At 39.9% G+C, this 17108-nt stretch overlaps 1 protein-coding gene across 4 annotated transcripts in view; it reads left to right on the plus strand.

Moving 5' to 3' along the window:
- The window catches only part of ano5b (anoctamin 5b), a 202296-nt gene that overhangs the window by 140846 nt on the left and 44342 nt on the right, over positions 1-17108 (plus strand). For all 4 annotated transcript variants that reach the window (XM_034191614.1, XM_034191588.1, XM_034191597.1 and 1 more), the window contains 3 exons: positions 5230-5298; positions 11020-11304; positions 16949-17068. In XM_034191614.1, coding sequence (XP_034047505.1) covers positions 5230-5298; positions 11020-11304; positions 16949-17068 — 474 coding nt within the window. The remainder of the gene's footprint in view (positions 1-5229; positions 5299-11019; positions 11305-16948; positions 17069-17108) is intronic.

Raw genomic sequence — 17108 nt, forward strand, 5'->3', positions numbered from 1 at the left:
AAATGTTTACATTTTCTGGAAATCAGAAGATAAAATAGCATGTAGCAACCATGTAGCTTCATATATGTATTTTTTCCACCACAAATCAACAGTTTTAGAGAAATTAGATCTGCATGTGGGGCTGCTAGTGGAGCAGCTTAACTAAAAGTTCCATAACAGTTGTGCATTTTGTGATTAAAGTATCAAATTTGCAACACATATTCTAAATTAACTCATTTTTTCAGATATGGGGCCATCCTGGAGCTGACCTCTAATGAGCTACAGGGGTCAAAATTTTAAGATGCTCCAATCATGTTGAAAAACATAACACATTATTTGTCTGATCATAATGATTCCAAAAAGGTATAGTTTGGAGTATCTATGACTGAATTCCATGGGGTTATGAGGTAAAAACTAGCAAAAATGGTGACAAAGGTCTGTTTCAGTTTGTACAGGGGTCAAAACTTAAAGTTGCACCGATTTTGCTAGAAAAAAAAATGTAAATTATTGGTTGAGTTAATAGCATTTTAAAAAGGAATAGTTTGCACCATCTGTCATGCTTAGTTATCATGTTACGGGGTAACATATGACATGTCATAGAATCCAATGGACGTCAAACTTGTTTTACTTTGAAGACCAAGCATTCAACACAGTCAAAACTATTCCATTTTTTAATCCTTTCATTTCAACCAATAATTTGCATCACTTTTCCAAAATTGGAGCTACTTCAACCTTTGACCCCTGTACAAACTGACACTGACCTTTGTCACCTTTTTTGCTGTTTTTACCCCATAACTCCATGGAATTCAGTCATAGATAATCCAAACTATACCTTTTTGGAATTGTTATGATCAGACAAATAATGTGATATAGTTTTCAACATGATTGGAGCATTTTAAAATTTTGACCACTGTGTAGTTCTTTATTGCTCCTGCAGCTCATTAGAGATCAGATCCAGGATGGCCCTGGATCTGAAAATAAACATTAGTTAATTTAGAATATGAGGTCTGTCAATAAAGTATAGGTCTTTTTTATTTTTTTCAAAAACTATATGGATTTCATTCATATGTTTTTACGTCAGACATGCTTGAACCCTCGTGCGCATGCGTGAGTTTTTCCATGCCTGTCGGTGACGTCATTCGCCTGTGAGCACTCCTTGTGGGAGGAGTCGTCCAGCCCCTCGTCGGAATTCCTTTGTCTGAGAAGTTGCTGAGAGACTGGCGCTTTGTTTGATCAAAATTTTTTCTAAACCTGTGAGGCACATCGAAGTGGACACGGTTCGAAAAATTCAGCTGGTTTTCCATGAAAATTTTAACGGCTGATGAGAGATTTTGAGGTGATACTGTCACTTTAAGGACTTCCCAAGGAGTGAGACGTCGCGCAGCGGTCCCAGGTGCCGTCGTCAGCCAGTTTCAAGCTGAAAACCTCCACATTTCAGGCTCTATTGATCCAGGACGTCATGAGAGAACAGAGAAGTTTCAGAAGAAGTCGGTTTCAGCATTTTATCTGGATATTCCACTGTTCCACTGCGAAGCTCCGCCACAGGAAAAACACCTCCGTTGGAAGCCTTAAGGACAAGTTGGAACATGTCCAGCTGTTAAACAATTTCTCATATACTCACTCCACTGAAAGCCATCAAAAGCCGCCTGGATTTTACAAATGGTTATCAACACGGAGGTGTTTTTCCTGTGCCGCCGCACCGCGCCGGCTGCGTCCTGACGCGCGGACCCGTCCGCACGTCTTTCATTAAAAAAATCTCCTTTAACAGTGGAATATCCGGATAAAATGCTAAAACCGACTTCTTCTGAAACGTCTCTGTTCTCTCACGACGTCCTGGATCAATAGAGCCTGAAATGTGGAGGTTTTTAGCTTGAAACAGGCTGACGACGGCCTGGGAGTGCTGCACGACGTCTCGCTCCGTGGGAAGTCCTTAAAGAGACAGTATCACCTCAAATAAGTATTTGAACACCCTGCGGTTTTCAAAAAAAAAAAATCCAGAAATCACAGTGTATGATTTTTTTTAATAATTTATTTGTATGTTACTGCTGCAAATAACCCCCTACCAACCAGCAAGAATTCTGGCTCACACAGACCTGTTAATTTTTATTTATGAAGCCCTCTTATTCTGCACTCTTTACCTGTATTAATTGCACCTGTTTGAACTTGTTACCTGTATAAAAGACACCTGTTCACATACGCAATCAATCACACTCCAACCTGTCCACCATAGCCAAGACCAAAGAGCTGTCTAAGGAAACCAGGGACAAAACTGTAGACCTGCACAAGGCTGGGATGGACTACAGGACAACAGGCAAGCAGTTTGGTAGAAGACAACAACTGTTATGATTATTTATTAGAAAGTGGAAGAAACACAAGATGACTGTCAGTCTGGGATTCCATGCAAGATCTCACTTTGTGGGTAAGGATGATTCTGAGAAAGCTCAGAACTACACAGGAGGACCTGGTCAATGGCCTGAACAGAGCTGGGACCACAGTCACAAAGATTACATTAGTAACACATGATGCTGTCATGGTTTAAAATCCTGCAGGGCAGCAAGGTCCCCCTGCTCAAGCCAGCACATGTCCAGGCCTGTTTGAAGTTCACCAGTGACCATCTGGATGATCCAGAGGAGGCATGGGTCAACTCCACTTACCATGTTTAGAGGATGAGAACAACCCCAAGAAAACCAAACCAAACGTGAAGCATGGGGGTGGAAACATCACACTCTGGGGGTGCTCTTCTGCAAAGGGGACAGGACGACTGCACCGTATTGAAGGGAGGATGGATGGGGCCATGTATTGCAAGATTTTGGCAAACAAACTCCTTCCCTCAGTATATATATATATATATATATATATATATATATATATATATATGCATAGTTTTATGTAAACCAGTATCAAAATTTTGCTGGCTATTGGGGGTGGGGGGTGGTACAGTAAGATTTCTTTTCATGGGGCCCAAAATTCCTGACGGCGCACCTGATCATGAGTGAAAAAAAGTTTTTGTGTTATCATTCATATTCTCTGAAAAATGTCAAAAAAAAAAAAAAATCAAAAATTCTGCCAGGATATACAACCCCTGGCAATAATTATGGAATCACCGACCTTGGAGGATGTTCATTCAGTTGTTTAATTTTGTAGAAAAAAAGCAGATCACAGACATGACACAAAACTAAAGTCATTTCAAATGGCAACTTTCTGGCTTTAAGAAACACTATAAGAAATCAAAAAAAAAATATTGTGGCAGTCAGTAACGGTTACTTTTTTAGACCAAGCAGAGGGAAAAAAATATGGACTCACTCAATTCTGAGGAATAAATTATGGAATCACCCTCTAAATTTTCATCCCCAAAACTAACACCTGCATCAAATCAGATCTGCTTGTTAGTCTGCATCTAAAAAGGAGTGATCACACCTTGGAGAGCTGTTGCACCAAGTGGACTGACATGAATCATGGCTCCAACATGAGAGATGTCAATTGAAACAAAGGAGAGGATTATCAAACTCTTAAAAGAGGGTAAATCATCACACAATGTTGCAAAAGATGTTGGTTGTTCACAGTCAGCTGTGTCTAAACTCTGGACCAAATACAAACAACATGGGAAGGTTGTTAAAGGCAAAGATACTGGTAGACCAAGGAAGACATCAAAGTGTCAAGACAGAAAACTTAAAGCAATATGTCTCAAAAATCGAAAATGCACAACAAAACAAATGAGGAACGAATGGGAGGAAACTGGAGTCAACGTCTGTGACCGAATTGTAAGAAACCGCCTAAAGGAAATGGGATTTACATACAAAAAAGCTAAACAAAAGCCATCATTAACACCTAAACAGAAAAAAACAAGATTACAATGGGCTAAGGAAAAGCAATCGTGGACTGTGGATGACTGGATGAAAGTCATATTCAGTGATGAATCTCGAATATGCATTGGGCAAGGTGATGATGCTGGAACTTTTGTTTGGTGCCGTTCCAATGAGATTTATAAAGATGACTGCCTGAAGAGAACATGTAAATTTCCACAGTCATTGATGATATGGGGCTGCATGTCAGGTAAAGGCACTGGGGAGATGGCTGTCATTACATCATCAATAAATGCACAAGTTTACGTTGATATTTTGGACACTTTTCTTATCCCATCAATTGAAAGGATGTTTGTGGATGATGAAATCATTTTTCAAGATGATAATGCATCTTGCCAAAGAGCAAAAACTGTGAAAACATTCCTTGCAAAAAGACACATAGCGTTAATGTCATGGCCTGCAAATAGTCCGGATCTTAATCCAATTGAAAATCTTTGGTGGAAGTTGAAGAAAATGGTCCATGACAAGGCTTCAACCTGCAAAGCTGATCTGGCAACAGCAATCAGAGAAAGTTGGAGCCAGATTGATGAAGAGTACTGTTTGTGACTCATTAAGTCCATGCCTCAGAGACTGCAAGCTGTTATAAAAGCCAGAGGTAGTGCAACAATATACTAGTGATGTGTTGGAGCGTTCTTTTGTTTTTCATGATTCCATAATTGTTTTGTCAGAATTGAGTGATTCCATATTTTTTTCCCTCTGCTTGGTCTAAAAAAGTAACTGTTACTGACTGCCACAATCTTTTTTCCTGATTTCTTATAGTGTTTCCTAAAGCCAGAAAGTTGCTATTTGAAATGACTTTAGTTTTGTGTCATGTCTGTGATCTGCTTTTTTTCTACAAAATTAAACAACTGAATGAACATCCTCCAAGGCCGGTGATTCCATAATTTTTGCCAGGGGTTGTATAAACTTACGAGCACAACTGTATCCATGAACTGGAACCTGTGTGTACCGTAAGCTGACAAACTACAATAATGTACAAATCCTGGTCGTACATTTTAAAAAGTTTAGCTTTTAGGTTCAAAGCGTAACTTCCTCATAAAGGAGAATTTGTTTGTTTCTATCTATTCAATGTTCTTTAAATTCATTTTGTAAGTTGTAATAGGATGTTTTTTGTTTGAAAAGCTAACACCACCACAATGGCTGCCTTGTGGCTCAGTTTTGTCCATTGCCTGTCAGGATGGTGGAGCTGTACTCCATGAACAAACTCTAACAACTGTACTTTCACAGCAAGTTTGGACAGAAAATCCAACACGTTCTAAGTCCTTCTGAAATAAGACAGTGAATGTAAAATGACAGAGGGATTATATGGGTTTGTGTGGTTTGTCTGTCCGTGTGTCTGATTGTACGCTCATGCTTGTGGCTTGTGTGTTTGTGTATTTCTCCTCAGGAAAGAAGGAGGGAGTTTGAGGCCAACCTTGAGAAAGCAGGACTGGAGCTGGAGACTGAGGATAAATCTGTAAGGAGTCATTTTGCCACCTAGTGGATTTCAGGTGTCAGCACATCAGAGTTTAGGAAACAGTCTTAAAGGGATGGAACACTGTCGTGGTTTCCATCCTGAAGGGGTCTTTGCTGAGGGATGCACATGTGACATGACAGGGAAATATGAATCTGATTTAGGAATCTGTGAAAACTACAAATAAACAATAAACAGGGCCTCTCTGTTTCTGCTGACATTCATATGAAATAAAATGATATTTAAAATACATGATGTACAAATATCATAAGGAAAGTTGATTAAGTTCATCAGTCCAAAAATAAGAAGTTAAACGTAGACAAAATCAATCAAAATTTTAAACTGTCAGAAAACCACATAATGGGTCTAAAGAGATGTTTTTTAGCTTTTTTTTTTTGTGGTAGCACCAGTAAGTCATAGAGGTGAAATGTATATGCTTTATGTTATTTATACAACCCCTGGCAAAAATTATGGAATCACCGGCCTTGGAGGATGTTCATTCAGTTGTTTAATTTTGTAGAAAAAAAATTCCGGACTATTTGCAGGCCATGACATTGACCCTATGTGTCTTTTTGGGTCAATGTCATAGCCTGCAAATAGTCCGGATCTTAATCCAATTGAAAATCTTTGGTGGAAGTTGAAGAAAATGGTCCATGACAAGGCTCCAACCTGCAAAGCTGATCTGGCAACAGCAATCAGAGAAAGTTGGAGCCAGATTGATGAAGAGTACTGTTTGTCACTCATTAAGTCCATGCCTCAGAGACTGCAAGCTGTTATAAAAGCCAGAGGTGGTGCATCAAAATACTAGTGATGTGTTGGAGCGTTCTTTTGTTTTTCATGATTCCATAATTTTTTCGTCAGAATTGAGTGATTCCATATTTTTTCCCTCTGCTTGGTCTAAAAAAAGTAACCGTTACTGACTGACTGACAATTTTTTTTCCTGATTTCTTATAGTGTTTCTTAAAGCCAGAAAGTTGCCATTTGAAATGACTTTAGTTTTGTGTCATGTCTGTGATCTGCTTTTTTTCTACAAAATTAAACAACTGAATGAACATCCTCTGAGGCCGGTGATTTCATAATTATTGCCAGGGGTTGTCTTATTTCCCCTGGATGGGCAGTATTTTTGACAACTTTAAAATATGCACGTTAAATATAAATCAGTATTTTGTGTTTGATGGAGGTGTTAATAATGGCATTGCATTTTAGATCTAAATAAGTTGCTTTTCTCTCTTTTTTGTAATTTGGAGAAAAAAAAAAATAAAATCTGAAAATCTGAACTTTCCAGTGTGACGTCCTAGTTTAAAAGTGAACAATTACGACATTCATTTGGCACCACCAGAATTTGATATGACAATGAATATAAATGTGTCCTGGGCATTAGCATGAATATTTGTGTTATGTCTAATATACATAGTTCTGAATTTTTGATTTGTTAATTGCCTGTCAGATGGTAGATGCCTGACTGAGGAGACAAAAGCTGTAGTTCATTAACACTATATTTTATTATACATGCTTTTTTACTCAGTGTGTCATTAAAGTAAGAGATCAAAATGGCCCCTGTCGAAAAAAAATTTTTTTTAAGTAAAAACATGGTGTTTTTATACATTTCATGCTGCTGTTATTTTTTGTTTTATTGTCATGTAATTTATTTTAAAAGACGTTTTGGTATTGTTTTTGCTTGCCTTTTTATGCTTAATAAAATTTAAAAAAGGATTTTCCAAGAGTAATAATACAAGCTGGAGCTTCAATGTTCCCAGAAACATACAATTAAATTTCTCTTATATTGTCAGTTCAGGAAATTAGATTATACAGTGACAGGAGTTTTCCAGGAATTCCTAGAAATCTGGGTTTGTTATGGGGAGGTGATGGTCTAGTGGTTAAGCGTTGGCCTTCAGACCAGTGGATCCTTGGTTCAAATCCCAGCCTGACTGGAAATTCACCAAGGGCCCTTGGGCAAGATTCTTAATCCCGTAGTTGTTCCTGGTGTGTAGTGAGCACCTTGCATGGCAGCAGTCTGACATCTGGGTGAATGTGAGGCATTATTGTAAAGCACTTTGAGCGTCTGATGCAGATGGAAAAGCACTATATAAATGCAGCCCATTTTCCATTTTAATGGTGAATGTTTCCGGGTTATTTTCATTTTCCTGGCACATGTTGGATTTAGTCTGTGGTTTGATTTCTTGAGGTTTGTATTTGTAAAATCGCTTGGAAACGTCTCTGATGAGACGTCACAGTGGATATTAGTTTCCCATTTTCACGTCCTGATCCGAGACTGAAGGATAAATATAACGTCTCGCTGCTCGTCCACACAGCAGCAAATGAGAGATGCCGTTAAAGATTTTCCTGTGAACTCTGCATCATGTTGAAACTACAAACAAATGGATGAAATGTTATGCTGCAGGGAGACAGTTTTAAACTTCATCAGGAATAAATTAAAATTGGGCTGGTTCAAGCAAAAAAGGACCAAAGGTCTGACCCAGCTGTTTTTAAAATCATCATTCAGGGTCCCTTCACACATAGTACGAATGTAGTCGAATATCTAACGCCACTCGCTTGGCACTTAGAAAATGTGTGGTCATTAGTACTGTTAACACAAAAGCAGTCAGTAGACAATCACTGTCGAACTGGATGTGAAATTGTGTAAGTGCAGTGGTGGGCACAGATAACCAAAATATTAAACTTTGATAACAGATAATCAGATAACTGAAAAGTTATCTTTGATAAAAATAAAACGATAAACCACCCAAAAATGTATCGGAAGTTACAGATAACCGATAAATTCCAGTATTGTCTCTGGTACACTTGCAACTACTAATAAAGTGAATTTGAGTTTTAACACCACGATTGCTTCTGGTAGCATCAAAAGCAACAGTTAATGCATTAACTGCATCATAGTGAGCCTATGATACAGTTAATGCATTAACTGCATCATAGTGAGCCTATGATACAGTTAATGCATTAACTGCATCATAGTGAGCCTATGATACAGTTAATGCATTAACTGCATCATAGTGAGCCTTAGAACTTTTCTGCCTACCCTCGTGTGTATATATATATAGATAGACAGATAGACAGATAGATATCGCATACACCCTGTGGTAAAACACATTATACCTAATGCATATATTACACACACCTCAAGATAATAAGACAATACTTGCAACCTCAAGCAACCTTTGTTTTAAAGTTTGATAGTTGTAATGTGCATAGTGTAACTGCTTTGGGGGCATGTCCTAAGGCTGGGCAGTATGGCCTGAAATTCATATTTTGATATAATTTGAAGCATAGACTTTAACAGTATATATTGCAATATATTCTTCAGTATATAAATTTCAATATAACTAACATTAAAGTCAGTCCATTGTATATGTTTGTCACTTTAACAGCTCAAATCTTAAGAACCGTAAAATTCTCAAAATCTGGATTTTTATACTTTAATATGGGAGGTAAAATAAAATAAAATGCTCACATCACCCATTAGATGGCAACAAAAGCTGCTCAAATGTGCAGCAAGATCTCAACTGTTCATTCGAGAAGCTTTGGTGAAAATAAGATAAGTTGACAGCCAAAAATTCACAGTTGTCTCCCTAGACCTTATGGGTAACTTACTTGTTTCAGTGTTTTAAAAAATTAAATCAACTGATTTTTTTTTTTTTTTTATGTTTCAACAGTTCCACTTAGTGCAGAATTGTGAACATGGGAAGGTCATTCAGTAATGGTGACTGATCGCCCATTACATGGCAACAGCATGAAGTTTCAGCACAGAGTGCAGGGTGCAGAGTGTTTGTATTCAATTAATCGTGAATTATACCAGTCGGTATAATTTAATCATGCGAGCTTGAACCTGGTACATTGCGATTTCAATAGAAAACACAGTAGTTAACAGAAGTGAGAGGTTTTCAGTGGTAAATGAGCAAAAACACTTACACTGTGCTATGTGCTGCTATGTGCTGGGTGTAAGAAAGGGCACCAAATATTTTTATTCAGCTTGTACAGGTAATACAAAGAATATATTTTGGTTCATATGTTTAGAACAGAATGCAACAACATCAAGAGAACAACAGAAAAAAAAAATAGGAACATAAATGCAGTGAAATGAAGAAAGCTGAAACAAGAATACCAAAAATGATATTTGATTGGACTGTGTTCATATTAATATTTCCAATACTGAATGAATAATGTTTTCACTGATGTGTGACATGTATTCATTGTGTAAATAATACTATGCATGAATGATAATACAGATAAGTATGTACATGCTATTGACTATATGCACGCATTAGTTGCGCGTTCTACGCCTGATGCAAGGGAGACTGTAGCGGAGCGGGTTAGGGTTAGTGCTAACATTTTTTAACCATTAATTTTAGTAATTCAAACGTTATAGCCTTCTTACCTTGTATATAACCTGATGTTATCATCAGAGGCAGCAAACCGCTCCAAGCCAAACTTATAGCTGAAGGCCATCTCCTCCATTTGCCTCTATAGATCAGTCACCTCTGACCGGAGCGCTTCGGTCTCATCAAGCACCAGATCCACTGCAGCTGGCTCCACAGAAGAGCAGTAGTCATAGTCAAGCAAAGTTACCTCCATCGCTGGTTCCTCCAGGTGATCAGCGAGAGGGTTTGGTCACACTCTTCGCTCCCAAACACTGGGACGAGGGGCAGGAATGGGTAGTTGTTCCACTCAAAAAGAACGGGGACGGGTCCTTTTTTTAACAAATGGCGCCCCTGTGTGGTTGATGGCTGGATCACATCAGCAGGCAGAAAATGCACAGAACTCGTTACTACAAAATGATCCCTTTGAATATTTATGACTCATTTCCTTTGCTGCTCACCATCTTTCGGGAAAGAGAAAAAACTAAAAATGGAGTTATATCGTGCAGAAGCTGTACACACAACCACAGCAGTGATAGCTTGATGTGCTGTCCTCTCTCCTCTGGAAAGAAAACTTGGTCTTCTTCGATGTCATGATGGATACACACAACCACAGAAATATGAACAATGACAAAAAAAAAAAATACTAGAAACACTGTAAATTGATTAAAATTTTCAGATGTCAAACAGAATCAAACACTGGCATTCGCCATAACTGGAAATAACACAGCAATCAGAGATTTTAACAGAAGTATGTGACACCACTCCGTGCATATAGCCCATTGTAATTTTAGCAGAAAGTGAACTCAAACCCCCCCCCCCCAAAAAAAAGAAGCGAAGTACAGCTGGATGAAGGCATTGATCTGGGAGCACACAATGAAAAAAACAAGATGCGAACACAGGACATGCAAAACAGTCATAAAGAAAGCCACACACTGATAAAGAGCGCACAATGACAAAACTACGTACTTATAAAGAGCGCATGCTGACAAAACAGGGCACAGGTGTGTGATTACAAATCAAAAGCAGAGGTGTAAACAGAGTAAAGACAGAGGATGGTATAACATTACCCATGGACACGACATGGAGACGGTGATAGCCGATAACCACTCTGACAGAATGCAACAAAACTCTGGAATAATCCTAAAAACAACCTAACAAAACCACAAAGTATACAATCTGGTACAGAGGAGGAGATATAACACATACAGCTTAATATATTGTAGTAAATTGCTGTAGACCTGATCATACATGAGAAAAAAAACTGTCAGTCTTTGTATATATTTAGGAAATACTGGCATGATTCCACATAAAAAAACATATTGTTCTCTGTCATCTCATCTTGTGCCAGGACTCAAAAGATCAAAAGACATATTTCTTGAAGATCCATGCTCCATGGGAAGTACTTGCAACCTACGCTGATGTCCTGAAGATCAAGGTTCCATTCAAAGACAGCGATATCCCACATGGTCAGGACGTCCCACTGGAGTGGCTCTCACGTCCCTTCCGCCTGCCTCATCCCATTATGCATCCAGCACCAGATTATTTTACTTACCCCTTCGACAAGAGCAAGACTGACTTTTTCCTCATCAAGGACAAAGATACATTCTTCCCACCATCCACAAGAAACAGAATTGTAAGTTACTATACTGTGACTAGTCCTTGTATCAGGTAGACTTGTTTACAACCCCAAATCAGAAAAAGTTGGGACAGTGTGGAAAATGTGAATTTAAAAAACAAAAGTAACGATCTTTGCTTTTACTGTTTCATTGCTGACAGTATGAACCCAAGACATTTCATGTTTTGTGCACTCAACGTCATTTCATTAGTTATACATCCATTGCTGCATTTAAAGCCTTCAGAAAATTCCAAAAACAGAGTTGGGACAAAGGCAGTTTATTCTGTAGACAAGTCAGGGGATGAATACATAAACATTCCACATCAATGAATGTGTCTCAGAGTTCATTTACATCAATCATTAAAAAAATACAAACAGTGTGGTACTGTGTGGTAAATCTGTGTGAAGTAGGCATTTCTCAAAATTTGAGACCATGCTGGAAGGAGACTAGTGAGGGAAGTCACCATGACAACTCTGAAGGCGTTACAGCCTTCTGTGGATGTGAGTGGAGAAACTGTGCATAGTGCAACGTTTGTCTGTTGCATCACCAGTTATAGAGCTTCATGGTGAATCAGAATCAAATTTATTGCCAAGTAAGTTCTCACATACAACAAATTTGATCTGGTGTCACTGGTGCATAAACAACAACAAAAGAAAAGGGAAAAAATACTTACACTCAACAAAAATATAAACGCAACACTTTTGGTTTTGCTCCCATTTTGTATGAGATGAACTCAAAGATCTAAAACTTTTTCCACATACACAATATCACCATTTCCCTCAAATATTGTTCACAAACCAGTCTAAATCTGTGATAGTGAGCACTTCTCCTTTGCTGAGATAATCCATCCCACCTCACAGGTGTGCCATATCAAGATGCTGATTAGACACCATGATTAGTGCACAGGTGTGCCTTAGACTGTCCACAATAAAAGGCCACTCTGAAAGGTGCAGTTTTGTTTTATTGGGGGGGATACCAGTCAGTATCTGGTGTGACCACCATTTGCCTCATGCAGTGCAACACATCTCCTTCGCATAGAGTTGATCAGGTTGTCAATTGTGGCCTGTGGAATGTTGGTCCACTCCTCTTCAATGGCTGTGCGAAGTTGCTGGATATTGGCAGGAACTGGTACACGCTGTCGTACGTATATGCCGGTCCACAGCATCCCAAACATGCTCAATGGGTGACATGTCCGGTGAGTATGCCGGCCATGCAAGAACTGGGACATTTTCAGTTTCCAAGAATTGTGTACAGATCCTTGCAACATGGGGCCGTGCATTATCCTGCTGCAACATGAGGTGATGTTCTTGGATGTATGGCACAACAATGGGCCTCAGGATCTCCTCACTGTATCTCTGTGCATTCAAAATGCCATCAATAAAATGCACCTGTGTTCTTCGTCCATAACAGACGCCTGCCCATACCATAACCCCACCGCCACCATGGGCCACTCGATCCAAAACATTGACATCAGAAAACCGCTCACCCACACGACGCCACACACGCTGTCTGCCATCTGCCCTGGACAGTGTGAACCGGGATTCATCCGTGAAGAGAACACCTCTCCAACGTGCCAAACGCCAGTGAATGTGAGCATCTGCCCACTGAAGTCGGTTACGACAACGAACTGGAGTCAGGTCGAGACCCCGATGAGGATCACGAGCATGCAGATGAGCTTCCCTGAGACGGTTTATGACAGTTTGTGCAGAAATTCTTTGGTTATGCAAACCGATTGTTTCAGCAGCTGTCCGAGTGGCTGGTCTCAGACGATCTTGGAGGTGAACATGCTGGATGTGGAGGTCCTGGGCTGGTGTGGTTACACGTGGTCTGCGGTTGTGAGGCTGGTTGGATGTACTGCCATATTCTCTGAAACACCTTTGGAGACGGCTTATGGTAGAGAAATGAACATTCAATACACGAGCAACAGCTCTGGTTGACATTCCTGCTGTCAGCATGCCAATTGCACGCTCCTTCAAATCTTGCGACATCTGTGGCATTGTGCTGTGTGATAAAACTGCACCTTTCAGAGTGCACTTTTTATTGTGGGCAGTCTAAGGCACACCTGTGCACTAATCATGGTGTCTAATCAGCATCTTGATATGGCACACCTGTGAGGTGGGATGGATTATCTCAGCAAAGGAGAAGTGCTCACTATCACAGATTTAGACTGGTTTGTGAACAATATTTGAGGGAAATGGTGATATTGTGCATGTGGAAAAAGTTTTAGATCTTTGAGTTCATCTCATACAAAATGGGAGCAAAACCAAAAGTGTTGCATTTATATTTTTGTTGAGTGTACTGTGTTGTATGTACGCGTAAGAAGGAATAGGTGCTTATACACTCTAAGAAATAAAACGTTGAATTTAATTGATAAAGTTAAGGTAACTTTTTCCACATAACTTTGTCAATTAAGTGCAAAACATTTTTGCAGTTGAAATTAATTAAATCAAATGAAACATACATCCATCCATTTTCTTTTGCTTCATCTGGAGTTGGGTGGCGGGGGCAGCAGCTCAAGCAAAGCCGCCCAGACCTCCCGATCCACACACACCACCCCCGGCTCCTCCAAGGGAACCCCGAGGCGTTTCCCTAAAATTAACAATTGCAAGTATATTGAAAATAATAGTATTCATTACATTTAAAACCCCTGTGTTTCATTTCTTAGACTGTATAACAATAAAAAGAAAAGGAAAAAAATACTTCTGCAAGAGGTAAAAGAGTCAAATAGACAAATGGGCAAAACTAATTTACTGTCAAATAAATATACAGTAGCTGTGCAAGGCCTGCAGATGAACAGTACCTTTCAGTGCAGGGATGAGCAATCAGTACTTGTGGGAGTGGGGGGAAGCAGGGTAAATGGGGGGTCTCTGGCATTATTTATTAGTCCAGCTGTGGATGGAAAGAAGCTGTTTTTGTGTCTTTTAGTCCTGATGGACCTCAGCCGTCTGCCAGAGGGGAGGGTGACAGAGTTTGTTTTCTTGGGTGAGAGGGATCGGCCACTAAATTCCTTGCTTGCCTCAGGGCCCTGGAGGTGTACAGGTCCTTTAGGGATAGAAGATTTCAGTCGATCACCTTCTCTGCAACATAGATGATATGTTGCAGTCTGCTCCTGTCCTTAGCAGTGGTAGCAGCGTACCAGACGGTGATGGAGGAAGAGATGATGGACTCAATGATGGTAGTGTTCACCATCATTTTTTTTGTTGCAGGTTGAACTTCCTTAGTATGAAGTAGTATAGATGCAGATTGTCTTTAAAAGGACATGCCAAATTTCACCTGCAGTTTTTCCAGAAGGCAGATGGGAATCCTGCAACTAGATATGGTCTGTTTTCCAATATTTTTCTATTCCACTCCAATATAAACCTGTGAATTGGGGAGTGGGGGTGGGGGGTGCAACAAGCAAATATTACACCGTTCCCAGTTTTTCCACTCACATCCACAGAAGCCTATAATTCTTTGAGCCTATAATTCAGAGCTGTCATGGGGATCTTAGTGGCTTCCTTCACTTGTTTACTTACAGCATGGTCACTCAGTTTTTGAGAACTGCCTACTTGACGCAGATGTACCATACAGTACCAAACTGCATTTCTTAATGACTAATGTAAATGAAGTCCAAGACATTCAGTGAATTTTCTTGAGACAAGTCAGGGGATGACCCTGACTTGTCTCAAGAAAACCATTGGTAAAAGTGATCATTTAATCCTTATATTTAGAATATGTTGCCCCTGTCACAACTTCTTTTGGTATGTGTTGCAGTTCTGAAATAGAGGAATTGATGTATATTAACAAATGAAACAAAGTTGACCACATGATACATGAAATAACTTCTTGTTATTCCCATGACTGGAGTGTGCAACAGTCAGTCAGTACAATTTGTAATCCATATCACTGAAACAGAGAAGTTAAATGCCTTTTTGTTACCTTTTCTGGGTGTAAATTACTTAAATTCATTTTTGTACACTATTAAAGTGAGCTTATTGGGCTTAAGTGAGCTTACCTGACGTGGTAGCATATGTTCATTTCTAAACGTGTGGTCACATGGACAGATTGAGTAAACTGATTAGTAACAGATTGAAATAATTTGTCCTGTGGCAAAAATCACAGAATCTGTCGGTTTCCAGGGGATTTGGGGCTCTGATGGAATGAGTGGCGAGTCCGCAGCACTTTCAGACTCAAAAAGCAGATGAACAGATAATGCACAGATAAAACTAGCATCTACTGGAGATCCACTGGCAAGTTAATGAACAAGTAGAGGACAAAACGGTAAACAAACATGCAACCACCAGGGAAGCTCTACGTCTGATGTTTGTTCAACATTTTGAGCATGTGCAAAACTTTCCAACTGACTCATGAGACTTCAGATGAATACATTTAACAAATGAGAAAAGGATTAGTACAAGACAAAAACGGACAAGAACACATATCAAAATTTAGTATCTCTTACTCATACATTTCCTCAGTCCATCACAGTATGACTTAGACTTAATGTCACGTATAAGAAATTTGACTTTAATGTGACACCAGAATGAACTGAACCCAGCGGAACAAAGGAAAGAAGTAATGACAGTTTTTTTTTTAGTTTTTTGGTTTAGAACATGGATGTCGGCAAAGTTGTTATGTTTCGGACGCGGTCGGAGCACCGACCCAGCATTTGAAGGACCCAGCATAAAATAAGCAGAGCACGGTTCAAAGGATAACAGAATTTAATAAACATAACAGTGAGTGATGCTAAACAATTAAACAGTCCGCGGTCTGGTGAGGTGAAAACACGGCGCGCTCTCAGCAGCGCAAACGGTCCGGAGCCACAGCAGTTCGGACCCAGGGACCCCGCCGACACCCCCCAGGTGGCCGCGACAAACCGAGTCTGTGAAGAAAGAAAACATGAGGTGAGTCCAACTCCACACAGAGAGACACAACTCAAAGGTGCACGCAATCAGCAAACACTTCCTGGCTTAAATCTATACATCAGCTTCTTACCCTGCAGGCACGGAACAACTCAGTTCAAATCTCCACTGCAGCAGAAGCTGATTAGACAATTAGCATAACGTGACAGCTCACTAACACAAGGTGTGAGGGACACCTAATCCACTGTCATTACTTCATAAAAGTCACCAAAACCAAATTACCTCAGGAAGTGTGCTGAAGAGCGTGAGACCTCACCCAATCCTCCTTCACAGACTGTGGCGTCAAACCTGGAGTGGTCTCTGCGTCCGTGATGGTGAGATTGTTCTCCTGACGTCGATCTCACACGTCTGTTCACAAGGTCGAGTCTCTGGCAATCACACACTGTGCATTCAAGGTTTAAATGCAGCAATCTCTGATTAAGACAAAATACACCACAGCTGTGAGTCCTGATGACCTGCACGTGATAACAAGCCTCAGGTGTTCAGGGTGAGGTCCTGATGCTCAGCCACTCAGTCCTGAATGCATACCACCTGGTGGGAGAAACAGAAAACAAAAACCAAACCAGCCAAACAGCCCAGCCCACAACAGAAGTAATGTGTATGATATTTCTGTATTTTGAGTTTTGACATCAAAATGCTCATTTAATGTTTCTGAACAAGTAAGCCATTGAAGACGAGTCACAAAACTGGATGAACTATAATTTGTGAATAAAAAACAGCTGAATCTTCAAACAAATCTAAACCCCTCTTTTGTTTGTAGGTGTTCTATATCCTTGCTCGTAGTGCATACTGCAAGGACGGTCAGAGAGATAAAGGCAAGACCGGAATCAAACGATTACTCAGTAATGGGACCTACACAGCTGCCTACCCACTTCATGACGTAAGACACACAGGACAAAGAACATGAAGTTGCACATGAA

Source organism: Thalassophryne amazonica, chromosome 2 (genome assembly GCF_902500255.1).
Source record: "Thalassophryne amazonica chromosome 2, fThaAma1.1, whole genome shotgun sequence".
NCBI classification, from domain to species: Eukaryota; Metazoa; Chordata; class Actinopteri; order Batrachoidiformes; family Batrachoididae; genus Thalassophryne; species Thalassophryne amazonica.